Here is a 12,804-nt window from a genome sequence, read left to right as displayed (position 1 = left end):
GTTTTGTTAGTGAATGCACTACGCCAAAGAGAGAAACTAAATATCTCATTTAAGCAGAGTACTTCTTCCTACTACAATAAAGCGTGTTAGAGCTATATAGACATACATAGAGAACCTAGAAGCCTACAATACTATTAATCCCTATAATCTCTCTTGTTAGGAGCTAATGTAAGCTGCAAAGTAAAGTTTACTATCTCTACCTGTTCGATTTTTCTCTTGTATAGGGTGAATGCGTCGAGGAAGCTACGACTGGCAGTGATGTATTGCAAGACCCAGTGCTATTACGCGACACATGACATCGGCTTCCATGCATTGTTTGGTGATCACCTACACAGAGGCGTACGTTCAAGACGTAGTGAAACATTGAACCCCCATGATGCCGCACAGCGCCAGTCGCACGAGGCTGTACATACACTGTGCTTGTCTAAGGCAGACTGCAACAAACAGTATCTCTGATTCTGAAGCGTCGATGTGCTTTTTTAGGGCTGACGATCACCCGAAAAGCACATTCTATGGATTGCAGAAGCGCCCGGAACGGGAGGGAGTGTTCCTAAATAGCTGAGCCCCTCGGAGATTTCATGCTATGAGCAGCGTCATGGAAAGTGCGGTGGCTTCAGATCTCTTCATCGTGATTCGCATGATCTTCTGAACGGTAAGAGTCTGCAAAGACGGTCTGGCCTGACATGAAAAAACAAGAACCGCAAGGCAGTGTAGCTGTTGGTAGGGCGAACCCCGCTTGTTGGAGGTCATTGCAACACTCGATGACAAAGCAGTTTAAGATCGAGATGTCTGTTACCATGCCATTGTTGGTGGACCTCGCTTGTACGCTCGTTTTCCTGTTTAGGGAATTGACAATGGTGAAGAACAAAAAAAAAACGTCAGCTTTTCGGGTAGTGATCGTACCGGCACGCTGGGATGTCGCGTGGCTGTCGCTAGCCGGGATCGCTTTCAGGCCGCCCTTTGTTATGATCTTGAATGCTTGGAGCTATCTGGATGCCAGTACCCGAACCAGTTTAGGAGGGTACCGTTGGTGGTGGGGATGCTTGCCAAAGAGACGGTGGGAGTAAGCGCCGATAACGTGAGAGCGGGGTTGCTTCGGTTGGATGTCTACGCAAAGTTATCAACGCGAGTGGGACACCAGGTATGTTTGACACCTTCCTCGAAGGAAGACTACCACTAGTAGACCAACGTAGCGTGCCTTATGATGTTGGTTTTGGTATCACCCACAGAATCCAGATTGGGTACAATTGGTCTCAAGGACACATTCACATCGGTCACTAAGGTGTGTGCAGGGAGTCATGCAAGCCGAAGCTGCAGCCTCCTGTCAGTCATCTGGGAGATTGTTCTGTGCCTGTCGGTCATACAAAGACCGAGAGAAAGACCTGTGCTCCACGGCGCTTATTGGCAAGCCGCCTTGGGCGCGGCTAATGTCAAACGCGGGAGCGGCGCAGGTCGCACGCAGAAGGGCAGCTCGTGTGTTTGTGAAGACGGACAAGGTGGCTGCCTGTAGGCCAGTAGGTCAGACCAGCGTAAAATATTGGAGACTTGCGCGGCGTGAACTGTGGTAGGTTGGAGTAAGGGAAAATTCTGTGCTTTCGTGTGCAAGTCAAAAAGTTGGAGATGCAATTGGCCAATCTAAGCATCCGAGCAGACGGTAACCGGAGACGCTGACACGCTTGTAGAATCCGGAGATGAGCTAGCGGATATGTGATACCGATGACGATCCTACAGATATAGCAAGAAGAGGCTCTTGAGATGCCATGTGTCGACGGACCGTTGCGAGGAGGAATTCATCACACCATTGAGGCATCCATTTGATGCAAGTCGGCCACGTCGATTGTCGATGGGGCCGGAACTGGAGACAGAGCAAACGGCTAGACGGGCATATTGGCTGTGCCGCACACACTGCTGCTGTCTCAGCGCAGCTGATAGAGCCTTTTGGGGGAGGGTGCATTAGCGTCTCATGGAGGCCTGGCCCTAGTCTTCTGCAGCAACGTTCGCCATGCGAGGAACTAATGCTGGGTGAATAGACGATGCCAAGGGAGTGCTTACCTAGGCTCTGGAGGGTGCCGCAGCCGTCTGTTCTGTCCGGGACGGCATCAGAGTAGTAGAGTATAGCGAAGGTGTTCGCACCGTTAGACGGCACATGGACCCAGGTTCCCAGCGATGGCTGTTCTAGAGGATCCAGTGTCGTGTCTCTGGCACGCACGGCGCGGGATCGCTGAGCATGCCCGCAATCTAGCGTGGCCCTGGGCGCTTAATCTGCAGTTCATCCCTGGAGCTTAGCAGCTCCCCGGGCGGCGATTCGTCTGCGGCGCCAAGGGGTGGTGGTGAACGGACAGGTGTTGTAAGCGGGCCATGGTGCACGGTCGGGCGAGCATGTTCGCTGCTGGGTACACCAGCTTGACGCCGCCTGCGCTGAGAGTCTCCACCGAGGCAGAGTCGCTGTGTTGAAACAACGACACCACTTTACACGCCGACGCCGTACCTTGAGCCTCTTCCCGGCAGCTGGTCTGCTCTGATAAGCCTCGTCCCGTCCTTCTTTCCCATAGACGCAAGCGCTCTCGTCGCCCGCCCGCCCACCCCCCCTTCGCGCCGCGCATTCCCTTCTGATTCGTGACTCGCCGCTCAGCCTCGCCAACATTGTCGTCTGGAGTGATAGGCAGCCGATCTGGAGACGGGCCTCTTTTTTTGTTCCATCGTGTCCCCCACCCACAACAGCGCAGATCCGGCGCAGCTCTGGCGCAGCATCTGTTGTGCCCTCCTCCAGAGCAGCGTGAGGCATGGCAACCGCGACGCAGCTCATGCCGTCACCGAGTGGCCTAAAGTCCATGTCGGCATTCAGCCCCTACACGGACTCGCCCAGCTCGCCGGGCACCTTTGCCCATGTCTTCCCAAATAGGTGCGACGCCCTCGTCTGGAGAGCATTGGGGACTGCGGGCTAACATGGACTCCCCAAGATCCTCGGGTCACACGTCGGACCATCTCCAACCACCACCGAGCCCGTATCCGGCTTCCGTAGACCCCTCGCCCGTTGACAGCAACGGCACGAGCCATACCGACCATACTGAGGTGAATCATGTCGTGGCCGCATGTGGGAACACGCGGGGCTGACCCCACTACAGATCGAAGAGGATGCCCAAGAGAACCACCCGAGCGAGGATGGCATGAGCGAGATTAGATCGCCGGGCACTGACGACATTGTGAGCCCGGCGAGCCAGGACGGCCAGACAAAGGTATGATATCATGTCAACACATCCATCGTCACCCCTTCACCCAGTCACCTAACCTGTGACAGCCCCATACCCACAAGCTCAACACCGCCGTGCGAAGGGCAGACTCGGACGATGCTCCCCCATCTGTCATCCATGCGCCCGACAGCTTCAAACAGTTTGTGAGTCTCATTCCTATCGCGGTTGCACTGCATGGCTGACATGCAAGCCAGAGCCGGATGAGCACGTCCGGCGCGTCGTCGAGCGCAAACACGTCGGATCATACCGCGGTTGAATCGCCATCGACGCCAGAAGCCAACATGCTTCCCGATGTTGAAGACAAGCAAACAGCGTCTGCTCACACAACCCCAATTGATACCGCCGTGTCAAACTCGGTTGCAGACCGCAGCACGCCGCGTGCGCAGACAAGACAAGATTTCGAGGAAGACCTTAGACGACGCAGCGTTCGCAAAAGCGTCAATCTCGCTGGTATGTCTCGTCGAGCCTTGTACCCATCACACGCTAACGTGCATAGATATTGCCGAGTACGAAGACCATGCTGCCGTCGAATCTTCTGCGAGCTCCGTCATCGAACAGGATGACAGCCAGTCATCACAATCGCAAGACGGCGAATCCATGTCGATTGGCACACAAACAATGGGCCAGGCCATTCACGGTATCCATGAATCAGAAAAGGAAGTCGCTGCCTTGAGAAGTGCACTGGACGAATGCTGGATACTCTGCAACTCGCTGGCCAAACTTAGCCAGCATCACCGAACACGCATGTTCCACTACTCCGGTGGGAGTCCCGATATGCAAGAGCATGCTTGGAGAACATGCTGGCGACTTTGCCAGAAACTTTACGAGAGCAGAGAAGAGAACCCTTCCACGCAGATCCGGCCCACGCTGGAGCTTTGCCGAGACTTTTGTCAAGCACTGTTTGATGTTCGCCAACGCGGCGATGAAGCTTCAGACTCGGTGCTCAGAGTCAGCTTTGAGCTGAACAACCATCTCTACAACGCACACGATCGCACACTACCGGAAACATTCCGTGAACGCACACTGGATTTCTACTTGACGCTATGTCATCGCCTGATGAAGCAGCGGACTTCTCTTCCAGAAGAGACGGACTCATTGCTGCACGCATGCTGGTCTTTGGCAGAAATGCTATTCAGCCTCCGCCAAAACAGCCGAGATGGCAAGCCCGCCGACGAGGAGCTACTAGGTTCGGCCATACAGGCATGTTGGGAGTTGTGCGACTTGTTTCGTGAAGGCTGGACACAAGTACGACCGGACCGCGGCACCCCACGACCGACCCAGTATGCCTTTTCGGTCGGCCGGAGTTCTGTGACACATCGATCCCAGGCTGCGTATTCGGACCGGTCTGGACGGTCTTCCAGTGTAAACCAATCGTATCATTCTGCCATCTCCTCGCGACGGGCGACGCCAATCCAGCCAGAGACGCCGACTACAATTTTTGACGATCGCGAAGAGTTCTCACCAGCGGACGAGCCGAATGTTCCTAACATACTTGTTCTTGGTCCAGAAGCTGGTATGACACGAACTCATGACCGCTGGTCATCCGCTTCTTCCAACCTCTCCACATACTCGGACGCTTCGCACCACACTTCTTCCACGGCTACCGCGGGCCGAGAAGATGCCAACTTAGTTCGCCTGAAAGGGTTGATCATCAAGGCAGCCATCAATACTGGCTACAACCGCCAAATACCCCTCCCAGATTTCATTCGTGCCTTACCGTCCAACAGCTTCGGCGCCGAGACATGGCAGAGTCAATTGTTCGACAGCTATCGAAAACTTGTTCTTGCAGACCCAACCCTACGAAACGTTCACACTCAGCCGCTCCGCAGGCTGACGGCGCTTGAGATTGGACGATCTGTGCAATGGTTGGGCCGCAGCGAGGCATTCAAGTGGTTGCGCGAGCTCTATCGTTTTGTCTTTGGGGCTTATCCTGAAGATACCAGTCAGCGTAACCTCATCATCAACGCCTAACGCACTTTTCTTCTCTTCATACACGGGTCTCTTCTTTCGGATCTTTGGAACATTGTCGGATCACGGGTGTTGTTTGGATGGGCCATTTATTCTATTTCCGCCATATACCCCCAACGCTCTCTCCAGTGCGCGCATCATTTGGTCCCAGCATAGTTTCATCGCATGTTGTAGATTACGGATGCTGCATATTCGCTTCTGTGTATACCTTCTCGCTATCCTTGTTATCTTTATGAAGCCGATCGGCCAGTGCACGATTCCTACATTACATACGAATAATAACCCATTTTCACCTGACCGCAATGTTTTCGTGATTACCGCGGTATCGTGTTGTGACGCTCAAGCTGAATCTTGCCGTCCAAAGAAGACTACTCAATCTCCGCAATGATGAAGGCGCCATGTGGAGCCTGGTTCATCGCCCGCTGCACAGACCAAGACACCTCGGAAGCTCCCCCAAAGTCCCCACACGGCGACTCTGCGACGCAGCACTCCCCATGTAGTCCCCGGCAAAACTTTGGCGGTATAGCCTACAACCTTCAATGCCTACGCGCGCGATCAAAGCCATATTCTACACTCGCTTTCATCATGAAAAAGGTACTTCCTGCAAGATGACCGCGTCCTAACAAAACTCTCTAACATCTTATCAAAGGAAATCGCGTCCTTCACCAGGTGCCCGCCGGCGCCATAATGCCGTCCAGCCTCCCATCGGCTCTCACCACACCGCTATTTCCCTTCTCTTCGGTCACGCAATTCCTCATACCCACACAACAGTTCTGCGACCGCCTACTCACCTTCTGCATCAACCACCATCGTGTCATCGGATACCCTGTTTGCATAAGAGAGGGAAAGTACAGCAGAAATGAGTTCATATTCAATTTCGCCATCGTAATTGGCGAAAATGAGCGTGATTGGGCCTGCTATGGTGAAGTGGTGAGGAAGTTGGGGCGCCTGTTGAGAGGACTGGAAGAGCAGGGCGGCTTCTTGTCTAGAGAAGAAGAGGGCATCTGGGAAGATGAAGAAGGGAATGTTGGATGGGGAACGGATGATGGTGTTGGTGGTTTCGGAATCGGCGGCGGAAGCAAGGTGTATGCGCTGTGCGAGATGGTGCTCGAGGATCTGAACAACTACGCTGAGTGCATGATACCAATTGGTATGTACTGTCCCTTACTAGTACATAGTATTTGGTATGCTAACCAACCCCCAGATGACTCGAATACCATCAACCTGAAATTGTTTCCTACACGGCCGCCTCCTCCACCCATTCTCGCGCATCAAGTGCCCTTGCTCACCATATCTATTTCAAGTCTTCAACAGCCCGTGTCTTCGGACCTTACTCTCAACCGAATCCTCCCATATGTCAACGGTATCAACTCGATATCCCACATTGCACAACTGGCTGATACCGATCTTTCTTTGACTAGGCGAGCCATTCAACATCTGGTCTACTACGGATGCTTGATACTTTTGGATATCTTCAGCTTTAGCGCCATATATGCGCCAACAGCGGAGATTGGCGGTTTTATTGTGGACGCAGAAGTCAAAGAAGAATGTATGCGCTACGTCAGCGTGCCGCGAATGAGGCTGGGTTCTAATGCCAAGACGGCGCGGATGGACAGTGAGGTTTCTGAGAGAAGTCGAGACGAGCGCAGCTCGACGTCGTCTTTGTCATCGCAACAAAGCGGGACTGTGGGGTCTACACTCAAAATGCCAGAGTTTGATAGTCACATTGCGGCGCAAAAGAAGGAAGAGGAAGCAGAGAACATATGGCAAACGAGTCATGAGACATTGATAACGCTATATACATCGCTACGCCAGGGTCTGACTCTGAAAAACTGGGTACTGGAGAACCTGGACTTACTCCATGGTGTTGACGTACGCCGCTTTATTACCTTCGGCATCATCAAAGGTTTCCTCTACCGTGTACACAAGTACGCGATAGCAACCTCGACAACCTTACCTCCCGCGCCACCAACAAGCCTGCAAACAAGCGCCGCAACCTCACTCGCAAACCCTCGAGACTCAGACACCACCACGATCCGTGGTCATGATCGCATGCATCACTCCTCTCAACCAAGTATCCAAACCCATGGTCACCATACTTCCCAGCCTAACATCCACACACATCACCCGTCTTTCTCGATACACAGACCGAGTATCGCTTCCATGTCTTTGAACCCTCATCAGCAGCAGAATTCCCACCATCTTAGTGTCCACAAGGAAGAACATCCGGTTTTTGAGGGCTTGGTGAGCGACCGTGACAAGAGCGGTTTGCCTTTGTTGAGGTTTCTAGATGGTATGCATTGTTTCGATGAGATATGTACGGACTTGGGATTGCCTGAACGGGTTGTCGAGGGTAAGGTAAGAAGTATGGGTGAGGGTGCTGGGGTAGTCGTGCACCGATGAATAGGATTGGAATGCTTTCATCTTGTGCACTGAGATGAGTCAAGGAGAAGCACCAAGTCGAATCTATATACTATGCCATAAAACCTAATGCTTGTATCATAATAGCGCCAAATATGCATCCCCCAAGCAAAATGATGAGAAGAAATGTCCCCAGTTCGCCTATTGCAGTCCCCTATGCAGCTTATTTACTTCGTACCTCAATCTTCCTCGGTTTCTTCTTCTCCTTGTTTCCCCCATTTCCACCATCGTTCTCTCCCTGTTCAGCTTTCCGCTGTTGCGCAAACTCATCTGCCGCCCGTCTTAGTGCCTCAGGATCCGGTATACCGTCTTCTTCCCCACCCATCTGATCTTGAATTTGTCCATCGACATCCTTTTCATCCGCATTACCAGTGCCGTCGCCTTCTGCCTGTCCATCCTTGTTCTTATCTTTATCGTCTTTCTTCCCTCCACCAAGCTTGACCCACGGCCCATGCACACCACCCACGCCCGCACCAACCAACGTTCCAACAGCCGTTGTGGGTATCGTGGCCACAGTACCGACCAGCGTACCCACCACAGTACCCAGTCCAGCCCCAACAGCCATACCGATACCACCACCCCCTACACTGCCTTGAAACGCGCCTGAGCTCAGTACACGCGCCTTTTTAGAGTTTCCGTGCGCCTCAATTTCCTTGTTGTACGCATCTTGTAGGTATTTCTCCCGTTTCTTTGGGTCCTTGATCGTCTCGGCGGCGGAACGTAGCGATGAAGCCGTCTTGGCCGAGGCGAGAGCAGATTCAGCACTTGCGGCAGCCTCTTTGAGTTTGTCTTCTGGCGAATCTGATTTCGCGGCTATGCTTTTGAGCTCGTCGACATCAGGGACGGCGGAGGGTTCTTGCTGGTTCAGCTTCTTAGGCGGCATGGTGTAGTTGCTTTTTTTCAATCGTTCAGGTATATTAGGTCGATCAGGAAGTTCCAAGCGAACTTTCTTCGTGTGTGAGAGGACACCATGGTGGTACGCAGTGTTTCCTTTGGGGGCCTTTGTCGTATCCTTGGAGGTGCAAGTTCCCGTTATGACGTCATTAGTGAACGACTCCGCTCGTCTTAAAACCTGGAAGACTGGCAGGACAACGCGCTCCGAGGAAATGTTAATTTGTCAAACATGAAGGTCAGGTTTTAGATTTCAAACGTAGTGAATTCATGACTAGGATTAGCTCGCTAATCGAGCGGAACGGTCATTATTTACCATGGTAGATGATACTTAAGTCATGACCCACTGAGTACCGTTGAAAGTGTTACCCCTTATTCCCAGCTTAGGGTCCAGCTTCCCTGCCAAGCTCCCCCACTAGTCAAGTCGTTCAAGCCTGACAGCTTCAGGACGCTGCTAGTAGAGTTGTAACTTACCTTGCTTGCATCGATTGTCTCGCCGTTCAACTTGACCTGTCCAACTGCTGGAGCACCCAGAATGGTCACATTAGCAAGCGCGTTCGTGTCCTTGAACTCGCCCTCAACATTGACCTTCAGCTGTCCAGTCATAGCAGCAAACGTAACGTCCAGGCACGATTCTGGCTCTAGAGACTCGCCGTCATCAACATACAAGTTACCAGAAGCAGTGCCATCTGTTGAGAGCGCAACGATGAGACCCCATGGGTTGTTGCGGGACTCGGTCGTTGTGTAACCAGGTTCTTGGATCGGAAGGACTGAGCCACCGCGAACGTACACGGGAATATGACCCAAAGGAGCAGAGATGGTGGTGTTGACGCCAGCCTCCGCCTCGACGCGTTCACCAGAGTACCAGTCGAACCAGCTCTCGCCGTCGACGATACCAGGGAATACTCCATTGACGGTGTCGACCTGAGGCTCAAGGACAGGAGTGATCAGGATGTTAGGACCCAGCATGAACTGTGTGTCAACACCTGCGAGCTGAGGCTCATTGGGGAACTCCCACGCTAGCGCACGCATGACAGTAGAGCCAGTAGTGTGGGCGTCATTGAAGAGGGTGTACATGTAGGGCAGTAAGGAGTATCGGATGTGCATAGCGGTCCTGGATGCAGAAGCCACTGCCTCCCAGCGGTAGGGTTCCTGGGGAATGGCAGAGAGCACGTTGTGGTTGCGGTAGAAGGGGAAGAAAGCAGAAAGTTGCATCCAGCGAGCGCAAAGCTCCATGTCGGTGTTGCCGTTGAATCCGCAGGTGTCGACACCAAACATGGGGATACCGAAAAGCGAGAACGACAGAGCTTGGGGAATTGAAAAGAACATATAAGCCCACTTTGATGCATTATCACCACCCCAGTGGCCGGCCCACTTGCCGCTACCAGCAAAGGTAGAACGTCCGATGATGAAGGGCCGCTTACCAGGGAAGACTTGAAGAAGACCCTGGTAGGTGGCGTTGATGATCTGGTGACCGAAAAGGTTGTGGACATCGTACTCTTCAACACCATTCTGATGTGTTGCATTGGGACTGACCGCGTGGACAGCAAGATCAGCTCCGGCTTGGACATGGTTGATGACGTATGGAGGGTAGTTGACGTTGCGCACACCAGGTGTAGGCGTTGATCGGAAGTAGCTGGTAGTTGTAGCAGCCGTCTCCGTAGGTGCTGTTGGTGCGGCCTGGCTTGATGCGCCAGCTGAAGCCGAAGCGGCCTCAGTTGCATTGGTGATGTTAAAGCCTTCTGGATAATCGAAAACGACGTTGCCAACCTCGCCAGGGAGAGAGAAGGGTGGGTGAGCAGGGTTCAAGGTAACGTTTCCGGAACCGCAGGAACCGACGCAGAATGAGGAGACTTCAGTCATGTCCACCCAGAAGCCGCTAAATGGCACTTCCTTGTACCATTCAACCATCTCCTTGACCCACCACGCTACACCGTTGGAAGACAGCCAGTCTGGGAAGACAGTGTATCCGGGCCATACAGCGCCAATGTATTGACTACCATCGGGATTCCCCAGGAACACATCGGAATCGTTTCCGCGAGCGTAGGTGTCGTAAGCATCACTGGCGTTCAATGGGTTCGGAATATAGATAGCAGCGTCCACAATGGGTACGAAGTGCTGGTTGTTTCCATGAAGGAAGTCAAAGAATTCTTTGACACCAGAGGGAGGGAATGACACGGGATCAAGCGTAAAATCTCGGTACTGGTCCATGTAGTCAATGTCAAGCCAAATCGTTTCTGCTCATAGTTAGTAAGGAAACACATGTATTACGTCAAGTAAGGACCAACTTACCCATGGGGATATTAAAGGCCTTCATAGTCTCAACAATTTCTCTCGTCTCCGTCCAGTTACGGTATCCCCATCGACATTGATGGAAACCTAATGTCCAGTACTGTTGCATGGCAGGCAGTCCAATCGCTGACTTCTGGTACTCCTTGGTCACTTCTGGTTGGGAAGGTCCATCGAAGAAGAACAGATCAATTGCACCTCCCAATGTTCTCCATGAAAGATGGTCAGGCTTCATAACGACATCCATGCCGTGCGTGTTGCGGTAGTAAACACCATGAGAGCGCGACTCATACGCCGAACCGGTGGGTTTGCTGTCATAGCCAAGGCTGGGCTGCTGAAGCTCAGACTGCTTCAAGGGAGTCTTGCTGCCATTCCCGCCCTTCTCGAAGTAGCGGGTTTCTAGGTAGAAGGGATGACTACTGTACAAATTGCGGTCGATTGGGTCACCCACATCAGCAGCATAGATGGTTGCGGTGAAGTTGTTGTTCAGGCGAAGGCCATGGATACGTTCTCCTAGACCGTAGAGGTTGTAGTCCTCAGGTAGGCTGTTCACAAACTCGATAAACTGGTTCTCATAAATGAGTTTTGTACCCTGAGTAGTGAAGATGATGTCTCCAGTAGAGCGACGGCCAACATTGAACCAGAAAGATGGTTCGTTACCCCCTTGCATATGTGTTAGTCGAGCTCTCTCGTTATCCAGGCGAAAACGTGCTAAGACATTCAGGGCTTCAAATTGTTTACTTACAGTCAAACTTGAGGTCTGTGCCCTCAGAAGAGTCTTCGGCTTGCGGCCGTGGAATAAGATCCTCGGGTACAATCCATTGGGATTGATTGCTAGCGTCAAGATGCTTTGGTACAATACTGACAGCCAGCCTTCCCTTAGATTGGTACTCAACCTTCAGGTCTAGCTCTTCAATATCTGTGCCGTAGACGTTGCAAGCAGCTCCAGCCAGTGTCAAGGTGGCGCTCAGCCCGCGATCACCCTGTTCGAGACCGGATGCCTTGTATCCTGGGCAGACATCCTGCGCGTTGACAGCTTCCGGATCGTAGATGTTAGGGATCTGGTCAACGCCCTGATCAGCCGAGGCAGGGAGAGTGAAGACGGAGCGAAACGAGGTAGGGGTTCCAGCGAGTGTGGTGCTCCAACCGCCGTCAGACGAACTGATAGGTGTCTGACCAGATGTTAACGCTAGAAAAGAGGAGAGTAGCGTTGAAGCTTGAAGAAAGCTTGAGCGCGACATGATGGCTGTGCTGAACCAGTCGAGTGCTGCCTGGACATCCCCGGGCATCCATTGCGACTTGAACCTTTTATAGCTTTCTGCGGTGCTGTCAGCGGCACCTGCATTTGGCGCCATTTTCGTTGATGGTCGGTTGTGCGATTCCCCGCAGCGAAGTAGCCCTCGATGACGCTGAACAGCAGGAAGGGCAGCTAGCAAGAAGGCTGGGCGTATTCATGCACCATGCATAAGCGAGAGTCGTGCGGGGGATGATCATGGGGAATCGTGCCGACATTGAGCGAATAGGAACATGCGGGCTCATGTAGTTCGCACCGACATGTGGGGATGGTGAAGACGAAGGCGCACTTCCAGATTCGAAGCTTCGGGGCTTGAAGCTTGTGGTAGCCCGTAGTGCGTAGAAGAAGCGACTTACTTGGTTCTTGAGATCTTCCATGCGCCATGCGATAAACACGATGACGGCGAGCTGAGGGAACAAGATCCATTGAAACATGCTCGAGATTAGAGATTAGAGTGGCAATGTAGGTAATATGGAATTCCTTGTCTTTGTCAATCGTAGGTAACACGAACATGTCTTCAAGGAACCCATCGCGTTTGCTTCAACGAGTAGACACACGCATGCAGTAGGCGCCACAGGTCAGAGTTCTCTTTCACATCTTGGTCCCGGCTGCATGTCACCTGGGTCTTGCTCCACCGACTAGAACAGTTACAATACTCAATGGACGCATCGCGGAATGTCTCTCGGACTA

At 52.6% G+C, this 12,804-nt stretch overlaps 5 protein-coding genes across 5 annotated transcripts; 3 read left to right on the top strand and 2 right to left on the bottom strand.

Annotated features, from left to right (window-relative positions):
- The first annotated feature begins 569 nt into the window (after positions 1-569).
- On the top strand, positions 570-1,248 carry CC77DRAFT_801585 (hypothetical protein). The gene has a single exon (XM_018533250.1). It carries the CDS (start codon positions 684-686, stop codon positions 1,065-1,067), a length of 384 nt encoding a protein of 127 aa, XP_018386871.1. The 5' UTR covers positions 570-683; the 3' UTR covers positions 1,068-1,248.
- A 1,515-nt stretch (positions 1,249-2,763) lies between these two features.
- Positions 2,764-5,516, top strand: CC77DRAFT_1019381 (hypothetical protein). Its single transcript, XM_018524822.1, has 6 exons — positions 2,764-2,902; positions 2,961-3,072; positions 3,126-3,236; positions 3,299-3,394; positions 3,446-3,701; positions 3,748-5,516. The coding sequence occupies exons 1-6, from the start codon at positions 2,784-2,786 to the stop codon at positions 5,220-5,222; spliced, it is 2,169 nt and encodes a 722-aa protein (XP_018386870.1). The 5' UTR covers positions 2,764-2,783; the 3' UTR covers positions 5,223-5,516.
- Positions 5,517-5,865: 349 nt separating this feature from the next.
- CC77DRAFT_1093800 (NPR2-domain-containing protein) lies at positions 5,866-7,622 on the top strand (the record flags this gene model as incomplete). The annotated part of the gene is made up of 2 exons (XM_018529703.1): positions 5,866-6,369; positions 6,424-7,622. The coding sequence occupies exons 1-2, from the start codon at positions 5,907-5,909 to the stop codon at positions 7,620-7,622; spliced, it is 1,662 nt and encodes a 553-aa protein (XP_018386869.1). The 5' UTR covers positions 5,866-5,906.
- Positions 7,623-7,712: 90 nt separating this feature from the next.
- CC77DRAFT_801354 (hypothetical protein) lies at positions 7,713-8,816 on the bottom strand. Its single transcript, XM_018533245.1, has one exon. It carries the CDS (start codon positions 8,521-8,523, stop codon positions 7,804-7,806), a length of 720 nt encoding a protein of 239 aa, XP_018386868.1. The 5' UTR covers positions 8,524-8,816; the 3' UTR covers positions 7,713-7,803.
- Positions 8,817-8,903: 87 nt separating this feature from the next.
- Positions 8,904-12,476, bottom strand: CC77DRAFT_986652 (hypothetical protein; the record flags this gene model as incomplete). Its single annotated transcript, XM_018536225.1, has 3 exons — positions 11,566-12,476; positions 10,824-11,483; positions 8,904-10,771 (listed from the first exon to the last, which is right to left on the bottom strand). Exons 1-3 carry the CDS (start codon positions 12,173-12,175, stop codon positions 8,904-8,906), a joined length of 3,138 nt encoding a protein of 1,045 aa, XP_018386867.1. The 5' UTR covers positions 12,176-12,476.
- Between the last annotated feature and the right edge of the window lie 328 nt (positions 12,477-12,804).

Source organism: Alternaria alternata (assembly GCF_001642055.1).
Source record: "Alternaria alternata strain SRC1lrK2f unplaced genomic scaffold CC77scaffold_8, whole genome shotgun sequence".
Classification (NCBI taxonomy): domain Eukaryota; kingdom Fungi; phylum Ascomycota; class Dothideomycetes; order Pleosporales; family Pleosporaceae; genus Alternaria; species Alternaria alternata.
Note: the sequence above shows the minus strand (reverse complement) of the source record. Positions and strands in the feature narration are given on the sequence as shown.

What these genes read in the sequence shown, in the direction of transcription:
- CC77DRAFT_801585 (XM_018533250.1), top strand. Translation starts at nt 684, where the DNA reads ATGAAAAAACAAGAACCGCAAGGCAGTGTAGCTGTTGGTAGGGCGAAC.
- CC77DRAFT_1019381 (XM_018524822.1), top strand. Translation starts at nt 2,784, where the DNA reads ATGGCAACCGCGACGCAGCTCATGCCGTCACCGAGTGGCCTAAAGTCC. An exon ending in GCCCATGTCTTCCCAAATAG is followed by an intron (nt 2,903 to 2,960) that starts GTGCGACGCCCT and finishes GGACTCCCCAAG; the next exon opens with ATCCTCGGGTCACACGTCGG. An exon ending in CAAAAGCGTCAATCTCGCTG is followed by an intron (nt 3,702 to 3,747) that starts GTATGTCTCGTC and finishes TAACGTGCATAG; the next exon opens with ATATTGCCGAGTACGAAGAC.
- CC77DRAFT_801354 (XM_018533245.1), bottom strand. Translation starts at nt 8,523, where the DNA reads ATGCCGCCTAAGAAGCTGAACCAGCAAGAACCCTCCGCCGTCCCTGAT.